Below are 19,140 nucleotides of genomic sequence, written 5' to 3'. Positions count from 1 at the left end.
CTTGTAATTTTTACCTTACTTAAAACAATTCAAAATACGGTGCGCGTCACGACATTCATAAATTGTTGACACAACGTGTTTGCCAAGATAAAACGGCGTTATCCTAATTAACTATAGATTTATAAGGGGCGAACTGATCACTACGAAACTTTGCAAATAAATAATAATGATTATTGTCTGACACTGGGTTATTGTCGAGACAGCAGCTCTGGCGATATCGCCTTACTATTGACTATAGATGCCACGCGGCGGGCCTCGTTCGGTCACAAACCAAGCATATCTTCTATTTATCGAAATATTAGGTTTTCCGACTGTGGCACGGTCTACTTCGCGAGCCACAGATCAGTGCGTCGACGGGCCCAAATAAAAAAGGGAAAGGGTTTAAATAAAAGTAAAATAAAAAGGGATATTTGGATGTTTATTTACAATTCTCATAATAACTATGCGATTATTAAAGAAAAAAAAACTTAAGCCACATCAGTGCTATCCCCTGATCACCCACAAATTAATGTTAATGGTTCATAAATCGTGCTACAAGCACTTAAAAACTAACATTAGAAAAGAAAATACCCAATATATTTAGCTTTTAGTACCATCGGTACGGTATGTTAACTTAAAACTAATAGTTTCACCGACAGATAACCTTGGAGCGACAGCGGACATGTTCACTCATTCTCCGGTCACTCGTTCAACTAAATCAGTCTTATTAACTATACCACTCTGCCATAGACTATAATTTGACATAGACTAGGTTCTAGTGTAATAAGACGGACTTGCAGAATGACCGGAGCTCTTCGAAATTGCATTTGTACATTTAATTAACAGTGAAACCGGGGCCGGTCCTGAACAAATTTTATACGAAAATGAATTTTATTGCAACGACCCAAACAAAATGTACATTTTCATTCACTAAATCACAGAAATCGGTAATTTACATAATCGCGTGCCCCATATACAAACTTAGCTCACTAAAAATAACATTCCATTTTCTTATCGAGTAAATTATACGATTTCAAAATACCAATCGTAATGGCTACGAGTCGTAATTTAAGTTAGATAAATAAGATTGGAAGGACTTTCAAATATCGTCCAAAATTTTTCAATTTAAAATATTACGAAACCTGACATAATGACGCATGCTTTAATCTTGCGGCAAGAATGCAGTGCCTCCCATTCCAACCTTATTAATCAATTAATAATCTTGGAATCGAAATAAAACGGCTGTCAAATGATAAAACTATTTGTGACATACCAAAAACAAAAATCAAGGTCACAAAATAACATTAGACCATTGAGACAGACAGACAAAATATTGCCTTTGTACATTATATACAAAGAACGATCGCCAACGGTTTAACGGCGCAACTCATAAACGGTGTTTAGTTAACCGCTTAGACCGTAAGGATAATGGGAGATCAACGACTAAAATATATTTCTAACCAATACCGTATAATAATTCGTGCAAAACTAAGTTTAGGAAAAATAATAGATTATTATGATAAATGGATAACATTGTAGGGTTGAATTAAATCTAAAGCCGTACTTCACTCGCTGGTGTATGACAACAGGCACATTTAGAAAAAGATTCAGCCCTACAATGCAAAGCCCTAAAATTATTGTCAGACAGCAAAATAAATCCATAATGGAATATACATTAAACAAAATTGACAAACGTAGGATAAAATGGCGGTCGCCAGGCTGAATACTTAAACTAAAATGGTCGCCACACGTGACGTCACGTGACAGCTGTCAAGCATTCACGGTGCTAATTGTCAAATGAAAAATGTTACGTCATGATTTGCATAGTTTTTGCGAGTTATCAAATGGTAGTAATTTTTTATTAATTTATTTCAATAACTTTCTAAATAAAAGTAAGATGAAATCGCTTACATCTTTATTTTAGTGCGTCATTTGAATTCAAATTTGTTTATTGTAAAATGAATATTAAAAACAAAAAGAAATAACATCTGGCAAACTGAAATAGTTTTCGTTAGATAAATATTACTAATACTATTATATTACACAACTAAAGTATTAAATTAAAAACAATCTTCATTTATTAGCATCGTCTGCAAATGTCACTTTGACAGCTGACACGCAAGGGTCACGCGATGAAGCGAGTTAAAGGTACGTAAAATAAAACGGGCCCGTTGTAAACAAATCATCACCCAGTCGCTTGACGCGTTAGAAATTAGCAAATTATTAAAAGCGCCATATTGGTGATATCGGTGGACATTGATTTTAAATAAGAAAAAATAAAATCATTTTATTTTATTAATAATATAATAAACATGATCTCAAACAGCCAGTGTTGCCAGACAAAGTTGATTTCAACAGTGTTGCCTGATCGACATAGAATCCAGTGTTGCATGATCAAAAAATTAAAATCAGTGTTGCCATATTGATAAAAATAATCCACACCGACACCACCGTCTAAACAAAAAAATCAAATTCACTACCTAAATATACATATCTATGTCTAATTGATAAAATCCTTAGAAACCTATACATATGCCATCACCGCGTCCTACGTATATCTACAGAATTAAACACAGCATTATGAAACTACCCTAATTGATATGAAAATCAAAAATCTCAAACAAAAAAACCCTAAATAGATCATGTTAATGACACCTCGGTACTAACACATAGATAAAATATTAGTAAATGCAACCTACTCTTAAATAAAAGGAAACTCTCGACCGAAACTGACATAATCAGCGGTCGCAAAAAAGCGATTGCGATCAAATCGCAAAATCGGAAAAAAATCGCGCCTCAGCCGTCAATAGAAAAACGCGTACACACTAGTCATAAGATTTTGGATTTAAAATATTGCAGTGTGATAAATATTTTTTTCCCTTTGAACCGCTCGTGGGCGCTTACCGACGACGTATCCAACCATAGCGACGGTAAAGGCCACGAATGTGCGCAACTACTCGTAACTACTCGAAAAAAACCTAATCCATCAAACATAGTAAAAACATATTTTCACTAAAATCGTCTACGTACAATCGTACTTCGTATTGCATTGATCATTCTCACCATTACATCAATTAAATAAATCACTAAAACAAAATATTCGTGATCGCGGCCGACGACCAATTAATTAATTAACGATCACATTCACTAAAAGCTATACAAAACACTTAAATTCACGTTTATATAACATTATAGGACGCGTAATACACTCGCGTCCTAACCGCCGACTCTCACGATCATTTTCGTTCGCGGTCATATCCGATCAGGGTCATTCCCATTCACGGTCATATCTGATCGTGATCATTCCCAATCGTGGGCAACTCAATCTGTATACCAGAGGTGCTGGTGCGGATGTTGATGGACGAGATAGGTGGGCGAATAGGGCTGCAGGTATCCCGGAATTCGAGCCCCACTTGCGTGGTGAGCCGGAGGTGGCCCTGGTACGCCGCTAACTCCACTCACACCGCCACTGAAATTACATATAGTTTTTATATATCATGCAACCATTATATTTATTTGTGGTGATCCTACATATAATGGACAACAATGGACCGCATTGTCTGGCGAATGAAAGTTGTTATTATTTTTAGCAAGCCATCTGTGTCTGACACATGCTGATATTTGTGTTAAAAATCCAATGTAGTTTTTCTGAAGTCATATTTGTATTAAATTATCCCAATTTGTATCCATGGTAATGTAAATTTTGAAAAAAGTTTCCAGAGTTATCAATCCTCCACTAAGCCAATGTCATATTGAAGAAACTTACGTGTGGTAGTGGTAAGTGGGCACATAGAGGGGCGGAGCCAAATACCCTGGAGACACGACCCCTGGCGGAGACAGTACTCCTCCACTGCCGCTCCTGGAAAGAATAAAATATATTAATGTTCCTAGCTTATTGAGAACATTGTATATAGCGAAGGAAAGTGCTAGAAGACAGTGTGCATATGGGTTATAATCGAAATTCACCTAACTTTGATTTTTAAGGATGATTACTTCCTACTAATTACAATGTTACTTCCATATAAAATAAACAGTAACCATGGTAAGAGATATCTTTAATACACGTTTTTAATGCCATAAAAATACCATTACCAAATTTAAACATTTTGTCTCGTATAAGTACTCATTACCAAATTTAAACATTTTGTCTTGTATAAGTACTCATTACCAAATTTAAACATTTTGTCTTGTATAAGTACTCATTACCAAATTTAAACATTTTGTCTTGTATAGGTACTCATTACCATTGACTCGTAGGACGGTTAACGTCACTTCATAAATGCTTTTTTACGTGATGCTCAATATTTTTTCTAAATAGTCTTGAAAACTTTTATAATTAGGTAAAAGAATTATTTTCGTCAATGTTATTTTCCAAAGCTACTTACTTATAATGCGTGTGCGGATGGTGGTGCCAGGCGTGTTTGTGCGCGTTAACGTTCATATTCCCGGCCATGCTGTTAACGCCGCTGACAGCGTTAACCGCGTTAACCGCATTCACCGCGCTCACCGCGTTAACCGCACTCACTGCGTTAACAGCATTCACAGCGTTGACTGGTACCACCCCACTAGCGGGGATGTAATCGCGACAACCGCCGTTCTGTAATAGATTTACAATATTTAAAATTGTATGGCCCTATACCAATGAAGCGACCTCAGGCTTTTATGAGAACATTTTTATGCATGAAAAACATATTTATTAAATTACTTACAAATTGAAATTTATAACCCAATATACATATTTTATTGTTCTTACTAATTTATCCCATTTGTATTACAAGGTCAAAGGCTTTACTCAAATCTAAAAAACTGAGCGTATGAATGCAAGACAAATAATACTTACACTATCTCTCTTATTGTGCTGATTAGGCACGTACTGGTTGCATTGATATTCGTTCGCTTGACGCACGTTGCCACCCGTCTATAAATTATTTAGACATAAAATTTACGATATAAAACTATCTTGTGAAATACCCACAAATCATTTCTTAGCAGAGAAATTATTATAAGAGTAGGAGTGTTATACTATTTTTTTGAATTGTAAACAGAGAAGCTGTCCGTGGGCATATTTGGAAAATGTTGAAACACATCCGGGCGTATTTGGAACAAAAACTTAAAAATATTCATTTGTATGTTTTATTTTATTATGACGGTAAAATGCTAAAGGAATTAAGGTGAAATTTTACAAAAGTTATAATAACTGAAGAAATTAATTAAAAATATTCACATTATAATGTTGTTCGTGATGCGGCTCATGCTTGGCCTGCGCTTCTTGCTGGGCAAGCGCAAGTAATCTCTTTTTCTGACTTTGTGGCGTCGCTTGCGCTGCTGTTGCCTGTCGCTGTTGTTGTTGTTGCTGGGGTTGATGCTGCTGCTGCTGTTGTTGTTGTTGCTGCTGCTGCTGTTGCTGGAGGGATTAAACATTACTTTAAATTACTTCCAATTCAAAATTAAATGTAGGAGAATAGATTTTAGTTAAACGTTGCTTGCATAAATTTGAATTTAGGCTTAATATATAAGAAAAAAAATACCTGTATTGGCTGCTGTTGGTGATGGTGGTGGTGGTGGCACGGCTGGTGATGGTGCTGTGGCTCGTGCTTGACATGGCGCTCATCCCTTGCGCTGCAGATGACGCCCCCCGTGGGGACTGTCCCATTAGGGATTGATGTCCCACTCGTGGGCACGTTCACCCCACTCGATGATTGTACCACGGCAGCGCACTCGCCGCTACCTGTGATACATCAATTATTCTATTGAAGTCGAAACTTTGAAATTTTTCATTACAGTACAAGCAAGTGTTTTTGTTTTTTTTTATCGCTGAAGCCCCTAGGCCAACACTACTCAAATTCAAACTGCTATCACAATACTTTATAATACACTATACATAAAAATATAATTTATATTTTTTTTTGTCTATGGTCACAAGTACTGATATTAAATGTATTAATTAACACGATTATTTAGTGATTATGTGAGATAGATGGATAGAGATAGATAGAAATGAAATGTACCTCTGTTATCGTGCGGTCGCTGTGCGTCGTGCCTTGGCTCGTCGTCATCGGAGTCCGAGATGGTGATAACAGACACGGCTGGTGATGGCGTGTCCCGGATGGTGATGGTGTGCGCACCACCGCCAGTTGCAACGCTAGTGTTCGGCTCCCACGCCCCAGGGCGGATACTGCAAGTGCAGATTAATATTAAAGTATGCAAACACTAATTCTTCACATTATTACGCTAACAACCGAAGATTTACAATTTAAAATTTATTTTTGCTGTCTAAAAAAGTCAGATTTACAATTCTTAATCTTTGGCAGTCAGAAATCGTAAAAATCATCGTAAAAATTTAGTATCATTTTTTCAAGAGTATAATTTCAAAAAAACATATGTTTGTCAATTATAGTAAAAAAGTTTTTAAGAAAACCTGTATTTTATCTGTTGTCTTTTAAATTGTCTTTCTTAATATTAAATGTGTATTGTATTATTAGGTATGAGGGTGTGCAATTTAATCAATTACCATCTACAATTCGCAATATTGATGTGTTTGACAAATTCAAAAAGGCAGTGAAGATGCATGTTACAGTGAACACAGACTGAAATTGAAACGGCTAATGGCGACGTGTATCTCGCTCGTATATGTATACATATTAATATTAAGTTTCTCATGTAAATAAAATATATTTATTTTGTAATGAGTAATAAAGTTCTTTAAACATTAAACATTATTAAACTTTCTATTACAAGTTTCATTTGAAATAATCTTAAATAAAATAGGATTTAGGACTAACGTGTTATCGTGTTGTTGCCTCCGTGATGGCGGCGTGCCTTCCTTAACCCGTTTCTTCACCGGCGACAGTTGAGTCGGCTCCTTCTTACCACCACTGCTGGCCATGCTGGAATTTATTTAGCACATTAATACTCTTACTCAATTTCGCAGGCTTTAAGCCTGTTTGATTGTTAAGGGGGACTATTCGAATATTATGATAATTGAAACTATTTGGAATTTCAATTATCATAATGTTTTGAAACTTTACTTCCTGTTAACAATTTCCTGGTCTATAAGTCTAACCTTTAAGTTTCTTAAGTGAATGATCCATATTTAAAATAATTAATGTTACATAGGGGAAAGACAAGAATTTTAGAAAGGCAGACGATGATTGATGGCATAATGATTAGGAAACACTACTCTAAATCATATATTTGGAAGAATTGTTTTTATTAGCAAAAGCAGGGAAAAAACTTAAAAACTGAAAATCATCGGTAAAGTGCAAGAAATGCCTACTCAAATGATAAATAAAAAATACAGAACCTAAATCTAAAATAATAAAAAAAGAACTAGAAAACTATGCAATACAAAAGAAAGGAAATACAAGAATTACAAAAGCCACGATTGAGCAGGATAGGATATGGTTAAGTAATGTTTATGGAAAAGAGTTTAAAAAGATGGAAGGCAAAAGTATGGAGTCAGGCAGCCTATTCCACAATTTAATAGCGGAGATCCTAAACGAATTGCTGTGAGATGGAATTTCCAATATTGGAGTAGCATGTAGACATGAGAATTTTAAACGATTTTTAAGATAAGAAACTTTTATTAAATAAATAAATGCCTATTATTCAAATAATATTATTGATATTATTTGAATAATAGGCATTTATTTATATTGGATTATCATCTTCAATTATTAAGTACTTCCAAAATTTTATCTACTTCCAGAAAACATCATCTTTAATTATTAAGTAATTCCAAAATTTTATCTACTTCCAGAAAACATCATCTTTAATTATTAAGTAATTCCAAAATTTTATCTACTTCCAGAAAACATCATCTTTAATTATTAAGTAATTCCAAAATTTTATCTACTTCCAGAAAACCTCAGATGGTTTGAAGATTTTCATAAGCTAGAATCATGAAGATTTTTAGTAGTATAGCCACGAGATACTCAAAATTTGTAAAGTAGAAAACAAACACATGGTAAAGCACAACTAACATACATCAGTGGCTCTACAACCTTTTGAGGTCTAGCACTAAGATTTCTTGTTTTATAATTGAATAAAGTCAAGGTATCCTGCATGACACACACTGTTTTCTGCTTCAATAATAATCAAGGGAATTTTGAATTTTAAATTTTTAAATTAGCTCTCGAATCCTGTTGTGCATGACCGGAAATTGAAGCTACGACCTCAGGGATGAGAGTCGCACGCTTAAACCACTCAATGTGGAATTAAAATTTTTGAAAAATTTAAAGAAGAATCTGAATACTTCTCATGACGGATTTTTAATAAATTAAAAAATATATTGGTGAAGACGTGTGCTATCGTGGATAAAGGCATTAATGGCAACAGAAATAGTATCAACTAGTTACTACTAATAGTTAAAGCACGGTTAATATCAGGTGGCCACACCTGTAATGATGCGGCTGATGATGGGGCTGGTAATGCGCCACGCTCGACTGCTGCTTTGTTGATCTGGAGACAACCACTCTCATTACCATTTACGCGGAGCATCTCCTACTTCTTTTGCGTCATTAGGTGACGTCATTTTGAGTCATGTCAAATCTATAGCCCAGCTTAATTCAGATTTCGACACTTCAAATATATAGTCCACTTTATTGAAATTTTGTCTCTTTCACTTCTCTCACTCTCTAACATTTTGATTGATCTCTTCTTTTCGAAGATATTTAAATTGTAAAATTAGATTAACATCAAAGGTTAAAATAAACTTCAAATTGACTAAATGTAAAGTCTCAAGATAAATGTTTAGGAGTACCTCTTGTGAGGGTGATGGTGGTGGTGATGAAGGTCCCAGACGTCTGGCTCGGGCAATGGCGCGGGCTCGACTATGAGGGGCGCACGCCACTCGACGTCGCCCACGCCACCCACACCGCCCACGCCGCCCACGCCAGCCACGCCGTGTTGGTGATGGGCGGCAGCTGCCGCAGCAGCCGCTGCAGCCAGCTGTTGCACCTGAAAACAAGAACAATGTAAATGATTACCTAGCATGAAACTCAAACTCAAAATAGCTATCAGAGGTTGGTTCATGAAATAATTCTCGAATTTATAAAAAGATTTCAACGAGAGTTCTAAATTTATTCATTAATTTGAGACTTTGTTGTAAAACCAAATACAATTTCCATATAAGGATTGGTTTAACTTCTGGAGCCTGGTTGATCGTACGCTTTGATTCTGTTTCGAGTATTATTCTGGTATGGGGTAGATAAATTAACCACCATTTTTGAATAAATTAATTTTATTTAAAGTTTTGTTACAATTTACTTATAATATAAAGAAGTAAGTAAGTAAATTTGGTCATATATGTGACGTAGTTCAAGAATAATTCTGACAGATAAGTTTTTAGATTTATAAGGAGAAAGTTGTAAGTTAAAGTTACCTGATAGGCGGGCTGGCAGAGAATAGAGGAGACGAACTGATGCGGGAAAGGCTCAGCTCTGGTGTACTGCCTCCCGCCCACGGCCACTCGTCCTGCTCCGTAAAGCTGGTACTGCAAAAGGTATAATATAATGTGAAAAAGGTTTATTTTGACAATCACAGTATAAAGCGTATATATATAACGTCATCTATTATATTTATTTATATATTATATATAAATAAATAGATGACGTTATTATCCGTCAAAAAGCATGTTGTCTCTTTCAGAGATGGCGTTTGAGTGACATGTCAAATCCCTTTTGACAGTGACTTTTATCTTTCAGGGTCAAAGACGAGTTCGAGAGCGAGTCGACAGATGGTCGGGCAGTGTTAATCGAAAGGAACTTCGGTCCATTCGGGTGTCTCAATTGATTATAAATATTTATTTATTCTACCTTAACAGTTACTACTAATTCGATAGAACGCCAAAATAATACCCACACCATACATAAAAAACATTAAAAATTCTATTTATATGCCTAAATCTTAAAACTAACAATATAGCAAGCAACTCTTGTGAACTTAGCCAGTGTACACACAAATAGGTCTACGTCAATAGAAATATTATCTGTCTCGCTCGTATGAGTAGTAGTAGTAGTATCGCTTTGCTAAACAAGTTGTAATGTGCGCGCGGTTCATCCAAAAGTTTATTCATCTATATCTATTTGTAATTAAGTAATTTATTCTAAGTTCTATTTCGTGGAATTGATTAGACTATTATTAAACAAGCCGGCAAGACGTTTATTTTCATAAAAATTAATACAAAATATGCAAAGCAACGTCGATTGTTCTTACGTGTACGTTCCTACCGCGATACGTATACGTATTCTTAATACAAAGTTTTCTTACAAGGTTGTCGTAAGGCGCAGCCCGCAATCGCTGCTGGTTGATTGTGAGCGCGAGATGGTGGGCTGTAGATGGTGCTGGGGCCACAACGCCGCCCACATACTCGCCGCCCACGCCCACGCCGCCCACACCGCCCACGCCACCCACGCCGCTCCCCGAACGACGGCAAACCTGTATTTATTATTGATTATCAGCCATTTTCTGTATAAAGGGTGCGTAAAGTTGCTTTAAGTTCAAGACACAAAAAAAAAAACGTTTATTTACATAAATAGACAATCCAAATACTTTTTTAAATTCTTTGATCAATAATAGTCTGAAGTCGCTCACTTAAAAAAAAGATTACGAACTTTTTCGAAATAAAAAAATTGTTAATATTTAATTAAGTATTAATACATAATAATAATAAAGAAATAATAAATGACGAATTTTGACCAAACTCTTATTTAATAGTCCCCCCCCCCCCACGCCTTTATTTAAAACAGGCGTTTCAATTTAAATTTTGAGTTCTTTGCAATTCACCCCTGATCTAGTTTCAAATAGAGTCGACTGTACAACGTCACACTATAAAAAGCATTCAATACCAAACTTAAAACATCTGTATGTGAATGCCGTAAGTACATTGGAAACATACCTCCATCATTTGAACGGAGGCCTTGACGTTGTTGCAGTGCGCGTAGTCGACAAGATGAGCGAGCGTCACGAACGCGTGATTTAACGCTTCACCTGGTGTTATTCGTCGCTCCTGAGAAAACAATTGTTATTAGTCAATTATTATTTTTCTTGGCCGGTATCGCTTGATTATAAGGGGAATATTTTTTTTTATATCCTAATAAAACTATGTTTACTAGTATCTAGAAATACAATTATAGGCTTAAATAAGTGTGCCACAAAGATAGGAACAATTGATATGATACCTTTTAAGATAGATGACTTATTTAGTATTTTTAATTAATTTTATATTAATTATTTTATTCTATATTTTTTTTGCCAATGTAATAATAATGCAAGTAATAAAAAAAAATTGTTCAGTTGAATTTTTATTAGATGTTTAGTAAAATTATTTATTCTATGCACCAAGACATGACACTTAACTGACAACGTCCATCTGACATTTCAAAATGGCGACGGTAGTACAAATTTCAGGCACCGGCCAAGAGAAGAATGTGGCACTGTAGCTTTTTCGTTTATTTATAGAAACCTTGTTCAAATTTTGTTTAAGAAACATAATCATGTTCTTAGGTTGCATGTGCCAGTTTTTCAGTTCATTTATTCTGTGGTTTTACGGAATTGACGTCAAATTTCAGTGCGGAGGGAATCGTGTTATTACATTATTAGTAATAATGATTTTACTATATAAAAATGTGATAAAAATTGTTATAATTGCTCATTATATACACAATTTAAGGATGTATGTATATGTTTTGCAATATTCATTCTGCCTTTATTTTTTCAATAATGTTCAAAATAGGAGTCATTTTTTTCTCCATAGAATACGCATTTAACTATAATTTGGTACAATAAAATCAATAATTAATTTGAATTTAAATTGATAAACCTTACCTGATCCATTGTAAGCATCCTCTTAAGTAAATCAATAAATTCCCTTCTGTCGGCCTTCTCCGCTAACAATTGGCCACCTTCAAGATCCGTTGGAACATTGACCTGAAGAAACAAGTAAGTAATAAAAAAGTTATATATAATAAAAAACTTTATTCACGACAGAAATAATGTGACAAAATTGATCTAATTTTAGTTCCCACAGTAACTAGACAGCAATTAATACAATATATGAGTTATGTAACTTAACGTCTAGTTAAGTTTATTAATTATTTAACACATATTACATTTAGTTCAAAAACGAAAGTGTATTCTTATTATCTAAATCAATGTTTTATTATTAGCATTTTTGAATCACAAGTTTAATCTATTCATCTATCTATCAAATTACTAAAAATATTAAACTAAATTAATTTAAAAATGTACTTAATTCTATCTAATTACTAAAAAGAAAGTTAATATTATTTTAAACACCCTATAGAAGACACAGTTAAATCGCTTCAGCGGCTTTTATCAATAAGCTTAAACAAAAAAAGTTTTATATGAGAAATGTCTTCGAACCTGTCCAATATCATCCAGGCAGTTGAAGATGTACTTCCGTGCCTCCTTACTCTTGATACCTGTCTCCAGCTCATGCTCTTCGGGCGTCTTCAGCCGCCAGAACGGGTATGTGCTGTCCACGTCGCGGTAGAAGAACTTTGCCGTTTTTGATGCACTGTAACACCACAATTGAGTTTAATTTCTACTCTTACTCTTGTTTTTAAGTTTTTTTTTTGCTCGGATTACATTAGCAATAAAGCTGGTCCTATCAGTTTATACTAATTTACAATAGTTTTTAACCCATAATTTAAATTTTGCCTATATATACCATATAATATATAATCAGCATATTATCATTAGTAAATTTGGACCTCTGGTTGAAAGAAAATGTGTGTATATGTTTCCACCACGCAACACTAAACCCCTTCCCCTAATTCCTGATTCCACTCGAATACAAAAAAAAATCAAGTTTAGGATTTTAATTACGAACAAATGCAGAAGATTTTTTCAGAAGAAAAGTGTGATAATTTTATAATTATTTACTTTTGAGTTTATATTATTAAAACTTGTTACATTGCTGTATATTAAGAATAACATCTGGATTTCACCACTCACCTATTGAGCATATGCTCAGTGGGCAGGCCCTGCGTCTGCGAGATGTACCGTATCTGGTCGTACTCCGAGGAGCCAGGGTAAAGTGGCCAGCCGAGGAACAGTTCAGCGACCACACAACCCAGGGACCACATGTCGATCGCCTCGCAAAACGCCAGACCGAGAATTATTTCTGGTGCCCTGAAACATTAAATATTATATATGAATATGCCCACAAAAAATATTTTTTGTTTTTTTTTATATTATATTTTTAAATACATCAACCAATAGTGTGTATTTTTTCTCGATCTCCCTTTCTCACTCCCTCTCTATCGTTCTCCTTTTTCTTCGACAAAAACGCTGCACATCTACGTGACGTTCCGTAAAAATTTTACTCTCATGGGCCGAAAGAAGTTTTACTTCAAAAACTATTTTTTTTACTGTTGCATAGATACATTTTTAGACTGAGATCCTTCACAATAATTAACCTAATTTCAATTCAATTTTTCAATTTCAATAATTCTTTATTCAATGTTCAATAAAAATTAAAAGTGCTACATGTCCAGTGTACATTAATTCCTGGAATGTAACAAACTTATAACTAACACGTTTTATTAAAAGCCGTATTGCTTTTTTAAAAAACTTATGAGAAAAAACAGATAAAAACTAAAGTTAACTAAGGTAAACTGGGAACTATGCAAACTTTAGTTGAGATTTGCGATTTTTGACATATCTAGATTCAACTAAATAATTAATTATAACTAACAATAAAAATAGGGTAGCAGCGAGAACAAAGGAGTGGACGGTAAGCAATCACAATAGGAACAGTCACTCGCTAAGGCTAGCGCGAGCATCGATAACGCGACGCACGCGCATTCCGGCTCTATATCATTGATTAACCTAATTAATTGCAATAAAACACAGGTAGGTTTTATATAATAAAAATACAATCGTACCTATAGTATCGACTCTGCAGGTATGTGTTGCAGACGGCTTTGCTGACGTGTGAAGCGCTGCCAAAGTCAATCACTTTCACACGATACGGCTGACGAGCCGGTTCCACCAACATTATGTTCTCTGGCTTAAGATCCGCGTGAATTAGACCCAGTTGCTGTAAAAATTAAGATCATTTTTTACGGCCATGATGTTATTAAATGTACAACTATGCGCAGGCCTTACATTTTTTTCAGGATTGATACCAATATCAAAATACAGTGGTTAAAATTAATATTTAAGACTAATTAATACACACAAAAGTCTAAAAATTGGTGAAGTTTCAACCTGTATAGGATTTTAAACCTATAAACATAAACAAATTAACTTTGTTTTTATTTCAAATACCAAGGTAGAAATGCATTTAAGCATGCCCCGCAGGGCAGGCTCATCTGATGTTAAGTGATACCACCAATGGACACTCAATGCCAGAGTTCGCGAGTGTTGCCGGCCTTGTGAAAACTGGTATGCTCTTTTCTTCAAGGACCGTAATCAACATTAGTGGGCAACTGATTCCACATAGTGATGATGCGCAGCAAAAACTACTTGAAAAACGCTCAGTTGTGAAACGGCGGACGAGTACTCTGCCACTCCAGGAACTCGACTCCACTCCACCTTGGCTAGTTCAAACATGACTCCACATGAAAGACGCCTTCATGCTCGCTTTGGCATTCAACCTAGACGAAACTTAACTTAATATTTTAAAGCAATAATTATATCTACCTTGAGCTTGAGCAGGGCAGTGAGCACCTGCTGCAGTATCGGTCTAATGTACTTCAAGGGCAGAGGCGAGAACTTGTTCTGTTTGAGGAAGTCGTAAAGGTTTTGCTCCAGCATCTCGAACACCAGGCAGGTGTGAGATCGGTGCTGGAAGCACTCGTAGGCGCGGACGAAGTTGAACTCGTCCGCCGATTCTTGGGACAGCCGGGAGAGGATTGAAACCTGGAATTTTTATAAAACACACATTTTATTATAATATTTAAATTGTCTGTTACCGCGGTAATGCAAGAGCGTGATCAAACACGACAATTATTTGTTTTGAAATGTCACAGAGCATGATGAAAAGTTCTGAAAGAAGAAACTCGTCGACTAAAATGAGTAGCGGAGAGTAGCAATAAATAATCGACAAATCAGTTTACTGGATTTGTGAACTTACAGTAAATTAAAAAAAATCAGTGGCGCAACAAGCTCAGGTCATGGCCTCAAATTTCTGAATCTGTTTCATGACCATTTTTTAAATCTAATAGGCAAAGCAGGTGATCAGCCTCCATTGTCTGACACACGTCGTCGACTTTTTGGGTCTAAGACCTCTCGGTTTCCTCACGATGTTTTCCTTCACCGTTCGAGCAAATGTTAAATGCGTACATAGAAAGATAGTCCATTGGTGCACAGCCCTGGATCGAACCTACGACCTCAGGTATGAGAGTCGCATGCTAAAGCCACTAGGGCAATACTGCCCAGTAAACAGTAAATCAAACCTAAATAGATAAATTACTTCTGATATGATTTTAATTTGAGAAATCATTTCGACAATATCAAATTCTGGTTATCTCGATAACAAACAAAAGAATTCGAGGAGTATTTATCAGTTTCTTTCAAAAAATTGGGTTACACACATAAAAGTTATCAATTTTCCATTTCCCGAGCACAACAAAGAAAGGAGTGTCAGAAAGTTTTTGTTTTTTGAACAACGCCCGAACTTCTAATTTCAACGTGAATACAAGAATATTATGATTCAAAGTCCAAGCTTCTGAAATAGTTCATACTTTAACAAAGAATTATGCCAAGAAAAATTGGAGCAGATACTGCTTGTTTATTCGTAACATGATTTGCATAAAACATTGGTCCTGGGTAACGAGATTAATTAATTAATTTATTTATTAACACTTCGTTGCATTACATAAAAGAAAAAAAATAAACATAATTATGTATATGATAGCAACTGGCGGCCTTATCGCTTTCGAGCGATTTCTTGCAGACAACCACTTTGAGTAAAGGAAAAAAAAACATGGACTGAATTACATAAGGTAGGCAAGAAATGCAAAATACATATTACAAATACAATAATTTAATATTTTTTTGATTTATCAACCAATCTCTATAGATTTATCATAACCAGCACAGAATACATTTAAGATACCTTACTAATTCATACAAATTACCTATATTGGCCTCAGATTGTCTCTGAGGCTGACTGTGATCTGTATTTATTTCGTGATAGTGAAAGGCAAGTAGGTCGCCTTCTATGGCTGATATAAGGAAAACCCGGTTTCCTCAAGATGTTTTCCTTCGCCGTACCAGCGAGCGTGAAATGCGCACTTATGAAGAAAAATCTACTAGTGCGTAGTGATTCGAATTTTAAACAATATTTAATGTGAAGTATATGCATTTGTTTAATGTGAAGTCGAGAAGAGTCGCACGCTGGTCAACACTTCACCAGCGTGCGACTCTTATCCGAGGTTCGATTCCCGGCTGTGCACAAATGGACTCTGTGTGCGCATTTAACATTCACTCGAACGGTAATGGAAAACATCTTTTCCTCACCGGTTTGCCTTACATCCAAAAAGGCGTGTGTCAGGAATAGGAGGCTGATCATCTACTTGCCTATTAAATTGAAAAATGATCATGAGATATACAGAGATCTGAGACCCAGACCTCAAAGTTGTAACACGTGATGGGTTGGTCTCCTCAAGGTTGATGAGTGTTATCTCCACCTCAATTTTAATCATTTCTGTTAATACTCAACTTAATATTAATTTAGTACGATATGGACTTTCAACTAATTCTAGTCGGCAGCAATATTATATAATATATAATATTCTAGTACTCCTATATAATCTATCGAAGCAAACCTAACTTCAATACCTTGGAATACACTTAATATTACGATACGAACTGCGCATATAATTTTCACGCAACTCTCGCCCGTAAATACACTCTTTATCTCTTTATTTTGCCAATTATCGTTCGCGTTGTAGCACTCTAGTCGGTAAACACAAACATTTTGATAACTGGATCGTTGCCAGAACCGCTAGATATAGTACGCACACTAGCCTGTCCCAAATTTTAGAGATATTTACGTTGTTAGTAATTTATAAATTGGAGCGACATATATCAACTGGAATTAAAAATATTTTTTAAACGTTCGAGGTGTCAAAATATACGAAAAGGGCCCCTTGGTGAGGCGAGAATAATTTTTTGTCTACGAAAATAAAACTCGTTCGTGTAGGCAAAGAACATTGAGAGGAAATCTTAGGAATGTCTGAGTTTCAAACATCTACGCAGTATAGCCGATATAGGGAGAGGGGGGTCAATGATTTTCTTATTTTGTGATTACGTCAACAGTAATTATTAACTTTTTTACACGTACTACCCACACATTGTCTATGCTTGAACCAAATTCATTTTCGAGAATTCCTACAAAAAATTAATACGTTTATGTACTAGAATGATGCAATGATTTATGTCATATTATCTAGGCATTGGACCTTGAGATACTTATAATACCTGACCTACCTTAAATCTATTGATACATTATTGTGATACAAACTTTGCCAAGAATGAAACGCCGATTCAATAATAAGCGACATCATCTCATCGCGACAAATCTAATTACAAGACAATAAATATTGCTTTTATTTAAACTTAGACCCATTTCTTTTTAACTTTATTTTTACTAACTAAACAAAAAGGCTTTCTATTATATTATATAAAAATAAATTAAATAGTCACTAAAGTGTATGTCAAGGTTAAGTTTTCTCAAAAATATAACTTAGTTTAATTTCTGTTGTTAAATTGTTTTCTTGATTAAAACTACAGTATCCGATCATCAAGATAATATTGTACGAGTAAAAATCGCAAAATCGAAATATATCTAATCTATACATATTACGAATGGTTGGATAGGAAATAATTTAAAAAAAAACACAGCCAAAACGACAGCCTTTCACTAGATAAATGCGCAAAAGAAATACTGCTATTGAATAAAGAAACAGACGTTGAGAGATCGTCGCCTTTCTAAACTATTTTTTATTCTTTGCGACATCTTGGATTTGTCTTGGCCAGCGCCCAGTGCGATAAATGGAAAATCTTGGAAACACTACATTAACTTTAAGCTTTTAATCTTGTGTAATTTATCACGAACTTTCTATGTACCTATCATATGGAGGCTGACATTTCTGCTTGTTTTGATTATTTTTTAGATAAGTCGGTAGCCTTCTTCGTGTAAACTTTAGGCTATGATTGTATGAAAAATACTTTTTTAATACATATACTCCACAAATGGCAGGGGGAATAATTGTTAATTTAGAAAAATTTAGAAGTTGAATTTCAGTTTGTCTTTGTTTAAAAAATTACTTACCGAGTTTCGTTAACAATTTCCTAGTTATTTATTCTTAAAACTTATCATTTAAGTTTCTAAAGTAAAAATTACTTTTTATATTAAAGGAAAGGCTAAGATTTAAATAGGTTGGGTAACACTAACGTGACCAGAAATCCCGTTTTGTACCGACTGTCCCTTTTTCCAAATACAAGTCCCGGTGTCTCCGAAATGTGACACGCAAAAGAAACCGCATGAAAATTTAAGTAGCAATAATATATAAAAAAAATGGAAATGGTCACCAATATTAAAACTATTCTTTTCTTCTGATAAACTAACTTAAGTTAAGTTGTGATTCGTAAGCTAACCAACTTTTTATAATAAATAAGTTTAAAAGTGTTTTTGTTTCATTGACTACTTATTATTTGACCTAAATTAAATCAATGCCCCGTTTTGAGTCAAAGAAAATGATCACTATAGTTAACACTCATCTAACCTTACTTGAGACTGACTAATAATTCATTTAAGCCTAACCTAGGCTATTTGACATGAGGAAGTGTCCAAAAACACTACCTATAGTCTTTATCTGTATCACTCTGTTCTAAAATCCAGTTACCCTCATTTTGCACTTAAGACTTATGAAAACGTATGAAAAATATGACATCAATTTATTTAATATTTTATTACTACACTGGTTTGCACGTGAATTATCTTATCCAATTATTCATTTTGACTTTAAACCAAACAATAGGTACTTGCTAGTACCCAAACTATTCTGATATGCAAGCGTCGACTCGAAAAATTGTTTTCTTCTCGAAATAATTTTCATTTGTGGTTAATGTGCCGTAAAATTACTAAAGATTTTCACTTAATACTGTGTAGGCTGCTTTATATTT

The 19,140-nt window shown here is 34.8% G+C and overlaps 1 protein-coding gene across 5 annotated transcripts in view; it reads right to left on the bottom strand.

Moving 5' to 3' along the window:
• Positions 1-399: 399 nt before the first annotated feature.
• LOC110994037 (homeodomain-interacting protein kinase 2) overlaps positions 400-19,140 on the bottom strand; it is a 104,383-nt gene continuing 85,642 nt past the window's right edge. For 3 of the 5 annotated variants that reach the window (XM_022260512.2, XM_022260514.2, XM_022260513.2), the window contains exons 7-24: positions 14,650-14,868; positions 13,890-14,044; positions 12,958-13,134; positions 12,364-12,517; positions 11,806-11,907; positions 10,877-10,987; positions 10,249-10,416; positions 9,362-9,472; positions 8,741-8,937; positions 8,377-8,439; positions 6,762-6,866; positions 5,988-6,154; positions 5,508-5,707; positions 5,204-5,383; positions 4,820-4,897; positions 4,365-4,576; positions 3,746-3,838; positions 400-3,448 (exon numbers count right to left, since the gene is read on the bottom strand). In XM_022260512.2, coding sequence (XP_022116204.2) covers positions 3,301-3,448; positions 3,746-3,838; positions 4,365-4,576; positions 4,820-4,897; positions 5,204-5,383; positions 5,508-5,707; positions 5,988-6,154; positions 6,762-6,866; positions 8,377-8,439; positions 8,741-8,937; positions 9,362-9,472; positions 10,249-10,416; positions 10,877-10,987; positions 11,806-11,907; positions 12,364-12,517; positions 12,958-13,134; positions 13,890-14,044; positions 14,650-14,868 — 2,640 coding nt within the window. In that variant the 3' untranslated portion in view covers positions 400-3,300. The remainder of the gene's footprint in view (positions 3,449-3,745; positions 3,839-4,364; positions 4,577-4,819; positions 4,898-5,203; positions 5,384-5,507; positions 5,708-5,987; positions 6,155-6,761; positions 6,867-8,376; positions 8,440-8,740; positions 8,938-9,361; positions 9,473-10,248; positions 10,417-10,876; positions 10,988-11,805; positions 11,908-12,363; positions 12,518-12,957; positions 13,135-13,889; positions 14,045-14,649; positions 14,869-19,140) is intronic. The other 2 variants (XM_045631696.1, XM_022260515.2) reach the window with 2 other exon arrangements.

The sequence above is a fragment of the Pieris rapae genome, chromosome 16 (genome assembly GCF_905147795.1).
Source record: "Pieris rapae chromosome 16, ilPieRapa1.1, whole genome shotgun sequence".
Lineage (NCBI taxonomy): Eukaryota > Metazoa > Arthropoda > Insecta > Lepidoptera > Pieridae > Pieris > Pieris rapae.
This window is presented reverse-complemented; position numbering and strand designations above follow the sequence as displayed.